At 34.4% G+C, this 16,678-nt stretch overlaps 1 protein-coding gene and 1 long non-coding RNA gene across 3 annotated transcripts; both read left to right on the top strand.

Moving 5' to 3' along the window:
- The first annotated feature begins 8,055 nt into the window (after window positions 1-8,055).
- Window positions 8,056-11,105, top strand: LOC145094292 (uncharacterized). Of its 2 annotated transcripts, XR_013703262.1 has the most exons (7): window positions 8,056-8,373; window positions 9,299-9,353; window positions 9,456-9,506; window positions 9,869-9,988; window positions 10,078-10,132; window positions 10,436-10,493; window positions 10,580-11,105. It is a non-coding gene; the product is annotated as an uncharacterized LOC145094292 (long non-coding RNA). The 2 variants fall into 2 exon arrangements; XR_013703261.1 differs by lacking the exons at window positions 9,299-9,353; window positions 9,456-9,506 and having other exon boundaries at window positions 8,057-8,373.
- A 2,036-nt stretch (window positions 11,106-13,141) lies between these two features.
- On the top strand, window positions 13,142-13,882 carry LOC145095067 (uncharacterized). Its single transcript, XM_079033009.1, has one exon. The coding sequence runs from the start codon at window positions 13,142-13,144 to the stop codon at window positions 13,880-13,882; it is 741 nt and encodes a 246-aa protein (XP_078889135.1).
- The last annotated feature ends 2,796 nt before the right edge of the window (window positions 13,883-16,678 follow it).

Below are 16,678 nucleotides of genomic sequence, written 5' to 3'. Positions count from 1 at the left end.
TAATGGTTCGACCATGGCTGATCCCTTTACATTGGGAAGAGAAGACTTTCTGGACTTCCAATGTTCCTATTGTCAATGTCCATGGAAGTTGGGGAAGTAGATCTTCTAATCAAATTTGCATTACGAGTGCGCCAAATCATTTCTGATTCAACAGTAATTAGCAAATAGGTAAGATCAATAAGGGTCACGTTGCGGTCCGTCATATGGTAATCTCTAATGAACTCACTATATGACTTAGGAAGTGATTGAAGAACCAAGTCAACAACCAACTTCCTCGAGGCACCGACACCTAAAATTCCCAACCTATCAATGTGTGACTTCATCTCCAAGACATGTGCACACACAAACTTTCCATCTTCATGTTTGCTTGCCAAAAGGGCTTGAGTGACCTTGAAATTTTCAAGTCGATGAAATTGTGGATTACGGAGAATTATTGGAGGAGGTGGAGGAAGTGAAGTATGATATTATGGAATATCATCTTCATGTGGAAAGCTTTTTCCAAAGGATTCGGGAAGACCATAGTTGTCAGTAATAGACACCTATAAGGGAGAAATTCAAGTTAGTTGATTTAAGTCCTTAATATAACACCAAAAATGAAATATTAAGGCTAGGACGCAACACAATAATTTACAATTCGGAAGAGAGATGTCGTAATCCAATTGTAAAATATTTGAAGGTAGGTAAATTACAATTTACCAATTTCCACCATGAAAAATGAAAATGAATATTAGGTTTTAAATGAATTGAAATTCCTAGATTCTTTGAGATTCATTGAACTTATTCAATAGCATGTTTAATCACGATTGTGCCCTTCAAGTTTGTGACTAGGATACCGAAGATCACAAATAAGGTGTGAATAACTATGAAAATTAGCTTGGTACTCTCAATGTTACATATTACTTAATCAATGTGCCGGTTAATCACACACGCTCCATTGATCCATGTTTAACATCAAGCTACCCTTTGCCACTCTTGCTAGTCCCAAATTAGTGTGCCGGTTAACCACACACGCTCCACTAACGACTTAGCAAGGTGCAAAGTGCAATTTCATGGAATAGCACCAAATTAACATTTTTCCTAAGTAACTAAGATTAGGAATTTATAAATGTTTAGTTACTTTGTATTTTCACTATACTTTAAGTGGGAGTTTGAGTCCTATCTTACCCATTCGGCTAACGACCGTCCACCAATCAAGGAAGCAGTGGATGAGAGTGGACACCTATTAAACCACCATTTTATAGGTAGTGACCTTATACCCCCTTATAGATTGGCTTCGTGAATGAGGCCTACTAACTGTAAGACTGACTTTTTAATTATACATATATAATATATTAAACTTTTAATTTTATATAGTATAAGAGTGTATTTTACACATTTAAAATACTTGGTGGTTTAATCTAAGTAAATTACTGAAATCGTCCCTGTGGTTTGGTCAAAATTGCACATTTGGTCCCTAACTTTTTTTTGCACTCGGATCGTCCCTATGGTTTGCTTTTGTTGCGTTTTTCGTCCCTATGGTTTGGTAAAAGTTGCATGTTTGGTCCCTAACTTTATGTATGTAAAGGACGAAAAATGCAACAAAATCAAACCACAGGGACGAAAAACGCAACAAAATCAAACCACAGGGACAATCCAAGTGCAAAAAAAAAAGTTAGGGACCAAACGTGCAACTTTGACCAAACCACAGGGACGATTTCCGTAATTTACTCATTAATAAATTATACTTTTAATTTAATTAAACTTAAACAATATTATTATGGATTTAATAATACTCTTTTAATTAACTATTAATAAAGTCCATAATGGGGTAATTGAACTATTCAAAACATTAAGGTTCTAAATATAAAATTCAAAATTAAAAACTATTTAATTAATTTTTAAGTTATGAACCCAAGGTTTTAGAATTCAATGTTTCATAATTTGAGACTTTTCAAATACCAAAACCTGAGGGCAAGTTTCGTAACTCTTGAAAACCTTTGGATTCTATAACTCTATAAAACCTTTTGAGTTCCAAATTTGATGATAAATTTTTGTAACTCCTTACAAAGTTTTGAGTTCCAAAACTTTGATGGAAAATTTGTAGCTCTCCAAAACTTTCCATGTTCCATAACTTAAAGGCATGTTATGAAACTCTTCAAAAAACTTTTGATCTCCAAATTTTATAACCTTTCAAGACTCTTAGAATTCAGAACTTCAGGAGTTAATGGTTTTATGAATGAGACTTTTCAAATCCATAACTTATGGAGGCTTAATAAACTCTTTAGATCAAACTTTTATACTTATAAAATAATCATATCATTTTATCTTTTACTAAATTGACCTAATTCAACTCTTGTAGCAAAATGATTCAAATTTTACAAATAATTAGTTTTTCATAAAATCGGAGGCTAAAGATTTTATCCAACATATATTAGATCTAGGACCTTTGTGTAAAGTTGTTGTCCAAAATGTATTTTGTTTGCATGACATGTAACCTCCCTGAAAGAGTAAAACGAGTGAAAACTAGTAGAAAATGGTGTATGAACTCACCTTTTGTGCTTTCCCTAGAAGATGGCAAGAAATGGTGGAAAAGAGGAGGTAAGAATCGAGTGAATTACCAAAATGTCTTGCAAAACACTTTCCAAAGAGTCTTGATTTATCTAGAGTGTTTCTTGGAGAGTTTAGAGAGAATGAGAGTGAGTTTGAAGGTGTAAAGAGAGAGAGGGGGAGGGCCTCTTGGCCGAGTTTTATAGGAGGAAGAGGTGGTGCCTTTTCATTAAAATATTCAAGGTAAGGTTCCTTGATTATTAAAATGAAGTATGGTGTTTTGAATATAAAAATCCATGGTAAGGCTTTTGCATTAAAATAATGAAGCATGGTCTTGTGAATATTTAATTCAAGGCATATAGGAAGATTATGATTTTGTTGGGATATGGTGGATTATGTAGGACAAGAAGAGACATAATTTGTATTCTTATAGTTTTTATAAAAATCTAGCCCCTTTTTATAAAAGTTTGTCATTTTTATAAAAGTGTGATGGGTTTGGAGAAATTAGTAAGGTTTAATAACTACAAAAAATATGTTTATTTAATATTATTAACAGTAATATTAACACCTTATGATTAAATTGGTTTTCTCAAATTCGTTGTATAAAATGTGAGCGTTAAACGTGATAACTTTCGTTTTCTTGATGTATGATCTTTATCTGGTAATTAACCGGAATATCAAGCTAAATACTAGATCATATGATGTTTGCAACTTGTTTACGACTTTGTGAACACGTAAACCTCGTGTCATGAATATTACCCAATACCCGACAATATTTGTGTGTTTTATCGAATTGCTACTTTACCATAGTTTATTGTTCGCAATTAAAGCGTTTATTCGATAATTTATTCAAAATTGTGCATGTAGTATTATAATATTCAATAATACATTAAGGATGTTACGAAAATCACATTTCGCCTTTTTGACCTAATATACGCACAATTGACTTTGTTGACCCTTGTTGACTTTTTTGACCAAAAGACATTAAGGTTACAAAGTTCTAGTTTAGATTGTAGCATATTTGTTAATCAACCTACAAGTGGGATATTGTTAAATTGTTGGATTTTTTCATTATAAAAAATGACATCAAAATGCGTCATGGGCCAATTTTGCCAACATTTTTTGGGCTTGGCCTTATTGAGTGTTTTAAGTCATAGTATTTATACTCCATAAATTTGTGTAACATAATGTATTATACTGAATCATTTAACATCAAAAATAATAAAAACTCCCTCTTTTGTTTGCCATGGACATATCCGCTCGTCCTGATTGTGAAAACCATGTAAATTGATTGTGACTCGTTTGTTGTTTTGCATATTATACTTTATTTAAGAAATAATTTATCATTTGTTGAAATACTTAAATCCTAATAAAGAAAACATAAATGATCATAAATGAATACACATTAAAAACATAAATGAACATAAACAGACATAAATGCACATAAACATTCAAATCAAGAACTGTAAAAGTTGATTGTCAACACTTGTGATATATTGGTCATTTGTAGCAATGTCATTTTTGATTTGTAAGATTTAAATCACTCTTAAAAGTTTCACTTTCTCTCTCACCTATTTCTCTCTACCTCTCTCCCCCTTCTATCTCTCTTTCTCTTTATCTATCTCTATATATACTTGTGTGTGTGTGTGTGTTTGTGTGTGTGTGTATATATATATATATATATATATATATATGACTATATTCAAATGTGGATGTACATCTAGTGTGCGGATGTGCGGACATTGCTATTCCGTGAGAATGAAAAAGAAAATATGTTGTTTGATAATGTGAATACGTTCAACCTCACATAGCTATTGTCATTATCACCTCGTAAGCAAAGCAAATATGTCTCACACTTAACGATCGGTCTGGACTCCGCCTACATATCACAATCATCTCTAATTAAAACTTTATAATAATCACACTAAAGATGTTAGGCTAATCCCTTTTCAAACTCCGGGAAAGGTTGAAAGACCATTTTACCCCTCCATGGTCCCCATATCCATCACTGGACCAAACCCTAAAAGTTAACGGAAGTCAACACTTGAGTCAACAGTCCATGTTGACCCAACTCGTCGAGTTCCTCCTGTTCTCCAGAGAATCGGGAAAACTCCAACTCAACTTGTCGAGTTGTCTCATCAATTCGCCGAGTTATAGCACGTCCAGACTATCAGGGAAAACCCTAACCGAATCGTCGAGTTAGATCATCCACTCGTCGAGTCCCTTAATTCCATTTTTCATTCAGACAATTTTAAGCAGAACTAAAGCCTCATACTCTAGATCTAGCTTCCCAAGGCTGAAATACCATGTAAAACTGCAAGCTTTACGTCCATCCATGGCACCTAGGGCTCAAAGTGCCAAAACAAGGCTCTATGGAGGGCTTAATGCATAAAACTTGGCCAATAGCTTGATAAAGCTTGAATCTTTAGGACCAAGGGACCTCATACTACCCAGATCTAAAGTTTCAACATCATGTCATGCTCGAACAACTCAAAGGCTAAAAAAGGAAGATGGAAATGGCCATAAACTCCCTAAAGCATATATCTAACCAAACAATGATCAAGGTGATAGCTTTTTACCTCCAACAAGCAGCTAGCACTAAAAGAACACCGGATCCAGAGGCTTCTTCACGTTCCAAACCTTATTTTCTTCTTTCTCATTCCAAGATTGCACCAAATCACACACTTTTAGTCTCTCTCTCTCTCTCTCTCACACACACACAGAGATGATACCAACTCATTTAGGGTTTCTCTCAGGGTGTTAAAGTGATAAGGGAGGCAGAAATGAAGGCTTAAGGTCCTTTAAATATGACATAAACCCTGAAAATTAGGGGTTTCATACTCAGCTCCTACTCGTCGAGTTGGGGTCCACCAACTTGTCGAGTAGACTCTAAAAATCATGCGAGTGTCTCTAATTCTACTCGGCGAGTTGGGGCCTCCAACTCGTCGAGTTGCCCTAACAAAAATGAATACATCTTAATTATATATTATACCTGGGAGTTGGAATGTTACAATAAAAATGAGTAAAAAACCATACGTGAGAACAAAGATGAATTAAGAATTAATGAGAATGCATGATAATGACGATAGTTGTGTGAGGTTGAACATATTCACATTACCAAACAACTTATTATCTTAGTCATTCTCATAGAATTGCACTGTCCACACACATCCACACAATATATGTCATCCACATTTTAATCTAGCCTTATATATATATATATATATATATATATATATATATATATATATATATTGTACCACTTGAATTTGGTATGTTTCATATTTAGCCTCTTTATTTAAAAAGTTTGTAAGTTTGGTCCTTAATCTAGTACACGGGGCATACAAGGTGGTACGTTTAGCGTACTAGCCCGAAGATGAATGCGCCTTTGGTCCACGTACGCTAGACGTACATTGAGTACGCATGGTGTACATGTAGTTAATGAAACCCGAATTTTTAGGGTTTTGCTCCCTATTTAAGCCTTAAGATAGCCTTATTTGGTCATGTTTGCCTCCATCTCCCCTTGTCCAAAAATCGAAACCCTAGTGAGTTCTTGAGAGTTTTGAGCCATAAAGTGTGTTTGTTGGTGCTTTGTGAAGGAGAAGAAGAATTGGGCCATTTGGAGTTATGCTTGGAGCTTGAGGATCCGGGATTAGTTCATCATTTGCTAACCTTTTGAGGTAAAAATCTCCCATCTTGCTAATCTATGATGCTAGATCTAGTTATGTTCCATTTCATGCTTTTTGAGTCCTTCGAGTGATTGTTGAGCATCTTGATTCACTCCATAAGTGATTGATGGATGTTTTAGGGTTCTTTTGGTCCCTTTGTCCCAAAAAATGCAAGCTTTGAGGTGTTTATGGACTCATGCATGTGTTAAGACCCTTTGTTAAGTTCTTTTGAGCTATAGAACCCCATTAAGCCAAGCATGCATGTAAAGTTGTCAACTTTACATAATAAGCCACCTTAAGGAACTCAGATCTCGGAGTTGGGTTGAAGTCTTAACCGAATAAGAGCTTAATGATGGAAGTTGGCCAACTGAGGAGTACACTAGGCGTATAAGATGGTACGTTGTGCGTATAAGCCCCAGAGCGTGTACGCTAAGCGTACGATCTGAGTACTCCCAACGTACTCAGCAGTGGGCTTCGGAGTTTTGGGCTTTTTGGTATTGGGCCCATGTTGGACCTTAAGAGTCTAGGGCTTTGTTGGGCCGTACGAATTCTCTTTTTGGGTTGATGCTATTTTATTGGACTCTTTTGGTTGAAGGCCCATGAAGGGATTTGGGCCTAATTTAGAAAATTAGGCCATATTTGGGCTTTGGGTTATCATTTTGAAATTTGAGCCTTTTGAATAGTTAGTTTGGGCCTTGGCCTTGGGCCAAGTTAGGTAAAGGGTAAAAAGGTCTTTTACCCTAGTTTGGATTCTTAGTGTGAGTCGGGATCCAATTATTAGTTGGATGTTATTTTGTGATTGATAGTGCAGGGATTATAGTGGGCCAGTAGCCAAAGATTTATATGTGAGATTCAACAATTTAAGGTGAGTTTCGTCACCGTGTTTAACGGGTCGAAGACACCAATGCCAACTCATGGTTTATTATGTTAGGATGCTAGATGTCTGCATGACTCTTGCATGTGTATGCATTGGTATGTTTGATAAGCGGGGCTCGATATCGGGCGAGACCCGATGACTGTATTGTATGCTATTATCTTTGTGATTATCGCATGTGTTAGTATGCTTATATGTTTATATGCTTATACGTGTATTGGGTGGGGCCTGGTGATTGACATATCTATTAACCGAGCAGGGCTCGATGACGGGCAGGGCCCGAGGCCGGGTGGGATTCGATGCCGAGCAAGGCCCGATGAAGGACGGGGGCCCAATATGTGTTTGTTATGTATGGTATGGGGTATTTTGGGGAACTCAGTAAGATTTGTGCTTACAATTTTCAGTTTATGTTTCAGGTACTTCTGGTTCGAAAGGAAATAGTCAGAATGATTGCAGAGCTCACACCACCATATTCCGCATTTTGTGATTTACTCTGATATGATATGATGTAGTGACATACTTTGGTCTATCTTGGATGTATGACAATGTTTTGAAATACCGTTTTGTTTAAATTAAAAATGAAAATTTTTGGTCTTATTTTATATATAAGATAAACGAATGAACACAAACGAACAGACACTACAAATTAAACGACATTTAGTGGCATACATTTTTAGTGACATATTTTTTTATGCCACTATCTTATGCTTTTAGTTGCATATTTTATATGTCACTATAAAATGAACGAATTTAGTGGCGTTTAACAAATTATGTCACTAATATTCATATTTATTAGTGGCAAGATAATATAAAAATGCCACTAAAAATATAGATTTTGTGGCATACAACTAATTATTTGCCACTAAAGATTTATTGTAATATTAATTACCGTTCTTTGTGTCAGTAAAAGAAATATGCGTATTGTTTTCATATTAAAGAACATGAGGTTGATTTCGATATTTTTAACTTAATTTGTAGTCGGTTATGGTATGTTGCATCACAGGATTAGTAATACTAATCCTCCAACTGCCTGATTATTTGAAACTCCCTCTACGAAATCTCGTTTCCCCTTCTCATTACAACCCTAAATCGATCGCCCTAACTTCATCTCGCTGCACAATCATTCTGCCGTCGTCGAGTTCGTCGTCGCCACACCACGATGCCATTCGTCATTGCCTCACCATCACGCCGTCATCGTCCAACTCGTCGCCGCCACACCATTACACCTCTGTCATCGAATTCGGCATACCTACGCCAACAGGAATGCAGTATATTTGATCCACATTGGCATCACTTTCTCAACAGGTATTTGATGTCTATAATCCTCTTGTATATCGAGTTAAGTTTTAATCTTATGCTCCTCGCTTTCTGTTCATACTCTTATTGCGTTTTATTGGACACGATTCAAGCTTATGTCATGGTTATTTATTTCCTTTTATATTGATTGAATATGATTGAGGCTTAATTGAATAGAATTCAGCTCTTGTATACTGATTGAATAAGGTTCTGGCTTAATTGAATATGGTTCAGCTCTTGTACACCGATTGTTATGGAGATTTTCTTAAACACGATTCAACTCTTTCTAGCTTAATTGAGTACAATTTTGTTGTTTGGATATAAAGTAGAAATCAATCACTTCATGTTGACTTGGGTGCAGCTTCATATGATCTAATTGGCTTAATACTTAAGCTTTTGCTTTGCGCTTAATTAATAAAACTACATCAAGAGTTAACTAAAATCTCATCACTATAACTTATTGTAAACCACAACACAAGATGATGTCATTCACAACATATATGTATAAAGCAGGATATTGAATTTATATGTATATGTATGACTGTATGTATGTATCAAGAGATATTGGTGAGTCCCTTTTACACAAAGATTGCCCATTTCTTGAGATATAGCCGGAAATGATATCAATATGGCATATGGAAACAGTTGTATGGAAATCATGATTTATGGTGCATAAAATATTGACATGGTTTTGAAGAAAGAAATCACACATACTGTCGTATTGAATCTGTCCAAACATGCAGCTCTGATTTTCTTTATTTTCTAAACATTTTCTTTTTTACCTATGTCCTTTTGATGTGTTAAGTATTTCATAGGGACAACTATACATTTGTTTACTTAATCCTCAAAATGGCCTTTTAAGATAAACCAAAAATATATACTTAATGTGTTAAGACAATAACCTTTACCTATTGTTCGTTGTTCATTTTTCAAGATAAAATTTTATATCATATGGGACACACCAATGGGTTAATCCTGTTCTAGCTAAGGTAAAATTTTACATCTTTTGATCACTTTTTTAAATATGAAAAAGAAAAAAAGGATTGGTTGTCGATAATCTTTGAATAATTCATTTTCATTTTTATATTCAGAAAATCAGCATTGCAACTAGCAATCCTATTTCAAGATACACAGTTCGTAAGGTCTTGGCTTCATAAACCTACCATGTAACCCACAATCATTATAATATTTTGAGAATTTGACTAATTTTCCTTGGTATAACCAAAATTACATGATGGAATTGTTTTGTTAACTAAGAGTAATCTTGGAACATAGAACTTCTTTTGTTGGGCCCCGCATTGAGGATGTGAAGAACTGTTCATGGTGGATGATTGACCTTGGTCTCGATCACCTGGTTTACTTCATACTTGTATCAAATAAAAATATACATGAATCTTTATCTATATAGAAGGGTGTAATGTTCATTTTCATATTCAAACACTTCGTTGGGTCCAAAACAAAAACAATCTTTGTTTATACAACACTTTTTTTTTGTTGATTTTAGGTTCATTTACAGAGGAAGCTATTGGAAGAGAGGGTGTGACTATGCAATTTGTTCCAGGGAATGCAACTACTAGTAAAGGATTGGAGGTTGTTGTTAGCAACCTTCAATAATACTATAATGGTATATACATTACAATTCACTTTTTCACTTATGATACGTTTATCTTGCTTTTTGATCATGATGATGGTTTGTACAAAATTGGAGAACAGATTGTTGTCTATATTCGATATTGCATCTCAGAAAAGAAAATTGTCCACATCTCAGGTACCTAAAGATTATACAGTTAAGCCAATAACTAATTTCTTTATCATTGTGACTTAAAGCGATAAAGAAAATAGTTAGTTGCTTATTGCGTGATTTTGAACTTTTTTTCTTTTCTTTATGTCAAGAACTTGACTTTTCTATAAAAGTTTCTTTTGTGAATGCATTTTTTTTATTTGTTAAACATCTTTGAGCTCAATGGTGTTCCCCCAGATGAAAATCCATATTTGTTTAATGGTGATTTTGTTGATCATGAGTCTTTTATTATTTTTACTTTATCTCACTAGATTTGTTTTTTTTTTGCAGTCTATTACAAAGACAATGTCCGAGGGTAACATTCATAGGATAGATGATGAACTTAGAGGTAATCAAAATCACTTGCACTTAATATAAGTTACTCTAACTAGTTTATATAATTATCAACTTTTACTAATGTAGTTTCTGATTTAGGTTTATGACATGCTAATGACAATATCAATTTTTACTAATGGTGGACAACAAGTGAAGAAGTTGAATATGACATAAAAGTTGCAAGAGATAGGCTTGAGCTAATGTCTCTCTGGAGGATGCCCCACACGGAACCAATCGAAGGAGATGAGAAGGTATCGTAGATTGGGGTAGCAGTAGCTGGTCGTAGTTACTTTATATAATAGTGACCACCGTGGGCGGATCCAATGTAGAGCCCGGGGTAACCCGGGATACCCCTCAAATTTTTTTCGGTAATGTAATTGTTTTTAGCAAAATTTCATTTTATATAGTGTATATATATGTTTCCCTTCACTTATAAATCCAAACAAACATGTGGGCTGCTGGATAAGGCGCTAGCGTATTGAAGTAGAGGTCTAAGGATCAAATCTCCCTCCTTACATGTTCTTTGTTTACTTTTTATTTTTATTTTCCCAGCTATTCTATCCCACATCGCCAAACACATGTAAATTTAGCCAATTTCGTCTATTATATTAACCTATTATCTTCATGCTTCATTTGATATTTACTTTGATTCCCACGTCGATTCAAGTATCAAAAGATACATCAACTTCATGTTTATATAACATGACTTTAGGTTATCTAATGATTCGATTAAGGTTTAGGTTTAAAACCGACACCGAAGTACCCCGAAAAAAAATTAGGCCATCCGAAATTTTTTTGGGATACCCCTTTACTTTGATCCTGGCTCTGCAACTGGTGACAACTATGACTTAGTCAAAGTCAAACAAAATATTTTATTAAATATTTACCAGTTTGCAAGGTTGGAAAATCTAATTGTTATGAAAGGAATGGAATGGTTATTCCATTGTAATGAAAAAGCAAATGTTGTTTGTTTCATCATATGAAATGGAATTTTTATTATCTTCTATGTGATGTTATTTAATTAATTAATTTATTTTATATTAGAGATAAAAGTTATGTAGATATAGTAGCCTAAATCAGCGAATCTCATTAGTATTTTCTAGCATAAATGTGCCACAAAATATTGTTTTGTATTGTGGCAAATAAAAAGGTGCCACTAAAAGCTTAAAATGTTCAACTAAAAATAGCATGAATTTTTTAATCAAATGATCATTCAACGGCACAAAATATATGCCACAAAAACTTTTCTTTTACCGTGGCATCTAAAAAAGTGTCACTAAAAGCCTAAAAAACTACAGCGGCAAAAACAAAAAGTGTCACAAAAAGGTTTTAGTGGGAGCGCTTGTAGTGACATTTATTATATGTGTCGCTAATTCTTTGAGAAACCTTTAATGGTATTTTTTTGGGGTTTTAGTGACACTTTTTGTATGCCACTAAATGACATATTTTTTGTAGTGAGAAATTAACAAAACGTTCATGAACATAAATGAACGACCAAGACTAATATTGGTTTTTGGTCGTTTAACTAAAACAATAAAAAATCTTAGAATCTTATTCATGTTCGTTTATTTCCTAAATAAACAAATATAAACAAACATCTTTGTTTACGACCATAGTTATAAATAAGTCATAATGACATAGCTTTCTAAAAACTAATTATTTAAGTGAATAGATGACTTTTATTTTTTGATCATCAAAACAATTGAAAATATTTATTAACCTAAAAATCGTATTAAATAATTAAGGTATTTTAAATAGTAAATCATAACACCCCAAAATATATAACTAATGCATCACATTCTTTTTCAATGCTTTGGTTTTTTAGTTAATTCATATTTCATATTTGTCATGTTAGTTCATATTTGAAACGAATTTGTTTTCTCGGGTTGATATAACTTTTAACCGATTATAAAAACAGAAACTAATCATGGCAGTGTTTTCCTTTGCATGGTGGGTTTTAGTAAATACAACAGTGGTTTGACCACCAATCAAGTGGATTTTAGACCCACCCAGAATTTACGCCACTAAACCTCTTTTTTCATCATTTGTGTCTAATTAAGTTTTGAAATTTAATAATTATAAGCTTGAAATTTCAGTTACAATTAATTTAATAATTAAACGTAATAATACGATAATGAGGACAGCAAACACATGTATAATTGGGTCAAAAATGTATCTTAAGATATTTGAATAATTATTTAACAATGAAAAATATTGATTGAATTAAAGACGATGTGCCATATAAGTCTATAAAACCATAAATATCCCATCTTCAAACCTAAACTCTCATCCTTCGTCTTCACTTGATTGATAAACAACACCCTCATGAGAGTTGGGCCACCATCAATCAAGACTTAATAATTGACTAGTCAAAGTTCCATGGATCCTATGTGGGGTGTTCTTCATGGCCCCCACATGGTTATAATCAACAAAGATGTACACGATATATTGTCTAAATAGAATTAAGTTCATAAATCTTTTATTGGCCAATCAAATCGATTGGTTTAACATTTTGAATATTAAGGAAACAAAACTTTAATCAATAAATTAGTTATTATTTGATCAACCGATTATGTGGGTTGTCATAAATGAACAATTTAGTAAAATATATTTATTTTGGAATATAAAAATGGTGATAGCTGCGTTTCATTCTTTTTCGGAATGGTCGGGCAAAGAAAGCTTAAAGAAGCATCCCACCGACGACAACCACCTTTCACTTTCCCTCCTTTTTCATCATTACCCTCCCTCCAGATTTTAATACCATCCCCAAATCTTCATCACCCAAAAGCAATCTCATTCATATTCATGGGGAACTGCCTCTTTGGAGGGCCATCGGAAGATGATAGAATAATCAAAGTAATCAACTCCGCCGGCGGCATCATGGAGTTCTACGCTCCTGTCACAGCAGAATGCATCACCGACGAGTTCCCCGGCCACGGGATTTTCCGGGGAAACGATCTTTTCTGGAAACCCATTCCCCACACCGAGTTTCTGGTTGCCGGAAACTCCTACTACCTTCTGCCACTCGACAAGAGAAGAGGAATGAAGGTAGGACATGTCAGATCCAACAGCCTCCCGCAAAACACAGCAGCGCCGTACCGGATGTCCTTCGACAGCCGTAGGGTTTTCAAGAGGTCGTACACAGACGCATATTCATCAAGTTCCAGAAATAATGGATGTGGGTTTTGGAAGGTGAAGCTTGTGATAAGCCCTGAACAGCTGTTGGAGATACTGTCACAAGAAGGGCGAACGCAGGAGTTGATCGAGAATGTCAGAACTGTGGCGAAATGTGGAAACGAAGCTGCGGTTTCATGTAATTCCTCTTCGGCGTTATCTGATCAGTGGAGTCTTTGTAGCAGTAGCAGAAATGGTTCCAAGAAAGATGTTGTATTAGAGATGTAATTAATTACTGGATTAATTAAAGTAACAGCCTTTTTTTTGTTCTTCATGTAGCTACTTAATTTGTCTCAACTCCTTTAAAGTTGTATGTATGATCGTATAATTATATATGGATTAACATATAATTAACACGACTATTCTTTATAGTACTTGATTTGTTTCAAAAAGCTAGCTGGTTGCTTGTAGAGTTGCCTAAAGTTACATGTGCATAATTGCTCGTGTTCTTCAACTCGTTACCATGGCTTCATATGCATCAAGCCTTCAAGGTTGTGCTTGACATACCATTTCATCTACGGATACAACGAGGTAGAAAAGGAAAGAAGTAGAAGTGAACATGGTTCGGGCCAAACCCGGGCAAAAGTCAGGTCCCAAAAAAAAGCCTGAGCCGGAAAAAAGCCGATTCTGTCACAAAAAGCCGATGTTTCCTGTCAAGTGTGCTACGTTACATTTTATATCGACATGCAGTCCTTTGGGTCTTGGTCTCTTGGATGTAACTTATTTGGGTCTTGGTCTCTTGGATGTAACTTATATGGGCCTCAGTCCATAAGGAGCAACAGGCCAAAAACTATAAGGATGGCCATACGTGTCCTACTGGCCTATTCACATTAATTATTACAAATGTATTGGAGCCCACTTTAACGTAGTAACTAATTTATTTTTTTTAACATTTTATCAATGTTTTTAAAACCGGACCGGAGATCGAACCGGTCCTCATAAATGTTCGATGGTTCAAGTGGTCCGACTAGTTGGACCAGTCCCAAAAACCGGAAAAACCGGATATATATATATATATATATATATATATATATATATATATATATATATATATATAATCACGTCAGATTTACCCATATGAAAACAACAAATATGTCTAAAGAGTTCAAATTAAAAAGAAATATGACAGGTTTTATTTCAACAAAATGAATAGAACACAAAAAAGAAAGAATGACAAGAGAAGAAAAGTTGTACAAGTAAAGAGAAGGGAAAGCTATCCCACATCGACGAGCTATAAGAAGTGTGGAGGTCTCCCTCCATTATTTAATATCCTCCTGGTGCTCACGACAATTTGTATTCGAATGGGCTAATTAGACAATCAAATTGGCCCATAGTGACTGAGTTGGTCTCTTATTATTGTGTGTTGTCCAAAGTGTTGAGTTTTGTTTTTAAGTTTAAAATTTTAAAACCTGGTTTTGACCAGTCCAACCAAAACGGTTTTCATCGATTTTTGATTAAACTGACGGTTTTTTCTGGTTCCCAAAACAGACGGTTTTTTAGGCTAATTGAACTGGATTTGTGGCCGGTTCCTGGTTGAACCGGTTCAACCGGCCGGTCCGGTTTTCAAAACGGTGCACTTTACTACACACTGATTTAAGAAGTGATTACCGATTATTTGCACACCACACGAGATATAAATAGAGATGTTATTTGGGTTAGAACCGGACTGAACCGATCTGAACCTGAATAATCCGAAAATCGAATAAGAATAATTACATGAACCGAAAAATGAACCAATTAACCATGACGGGTACGGTTCGGGTATTAATCGATTCGGTTCGATTATTACCCAAATAACATGTACAAGATGATTAGAGACCTAATATAACCAAAACAAACCAAATAAACCGTATTAGGATTCTATAATCCGAATAACCCATATAGAATAACAATGTACTTTTATATATCAATATAAAACATTTAAAAACTAACATAACACAATAACACATTGAAATAATAGCATTTACATAGTAGATTAATATAATGATAGTTAGTTGCTTACTTGAGTTTCTTGAGTTGGAACCCAATTTTTAATGACTAGAAAAAGTAGGAATTTGTGAATACTTAGAGGTAATAGGAAGGGTTGATTTTTGAAAGTCTGAAACAGGAGGAAGGATCAACAGAAGTGATTTCGAGTTTAGAAATAGTTGAGAAGATTAGTAGATTTTGAAACGACAAGGACGAGCGTAGAGTTTTTTTTTTCCTGTTATGAACGATGAGACATAAGTGTGAATCATGATTTTGATATTTGTCGATCAAAGAAAGGGCACGCGGAATGCTTATTCGGTTCGGGTATTTAGAACCAAATAAGCTCTTATTCGGGTAACCCGAATCGAATAAGCATAATATAGATACCCGAAACCCGAATCGAATTGCTTATTTGGGCCTAATTCGGTTCCGTTCGGTTTGGTTTTCAATTCAGTTTAGGTTTTCGGGCCAAATTCTCATCCCTAGATATAAAGTATAACAAGCTAATAACAATCTTAAAAAACCATTTAGTGATGGTTTAATTTCAGAGAAGTCTAAATATTTTAGGAAAGTTTTAGGGATATATACACTAAAGTCTGATATATTTTCAACAATTTGATAATAAAGTCTTAAACTTTATTATTTTTACAGTAAAATCCTAACTATCAGAAATTTTTGACACGCTTACCCTTTTTTACCGGTTAGCCGGTAATTAGGATTTTATTGTAAAAAAAAAGTTTAGGACTTTCTTGTTAAATCGTGAATTAGGATTTTACTATAAAAAAAATAAAGTTTAGAAATTTCTTGTTAAATCATTGTAAATCTTGGGATTTTAGTGCATCTATCCCTTTTTTGGTAAGAAATTTAATGGTATGATAGTATTTAAGCATAAGAGTTAGTGGAACATGCTCTCTAGTTAGCTAGATCCTATTGGAATCTTTAACGTTTACTTCTTGTTAAATAGTTTTTTTTTGTTTTATTTTTAATCTCAACAAACCGATATTGAAAAAAATGGAGATAATCAAAAATAAAAGAAAGAACTATGGTTGTATTGGC

Source organism: Lactuca serriola, chromosome 3 (assembly GCF_051521515.1).
Source record: "Lactuca serriola cultivar US96UC23 chromosome 3, Lser_US96UC23_V15, whole genome shotgun sequence".
NCBI classification, from domain to species: Eukaryota; Viridiplantae; Streptophyta; class Magnoliopsida; order Asterales; family Asteraceae; genus Lactuca; species Lactuca serriola.
This window is presented reverse-complemented; position numbering and strand designations above follow the sequence as displayed.

What these genes read in the sequence shown, in the direction of transcription:
- LOC145095067 (XM_079033009.1), top strand. Translation starts at nt 13,142, where the DNA reads ATGGTCGGGCAAAGAAAGCTTAAAGAAGCATCCCACCGACGACAACCA.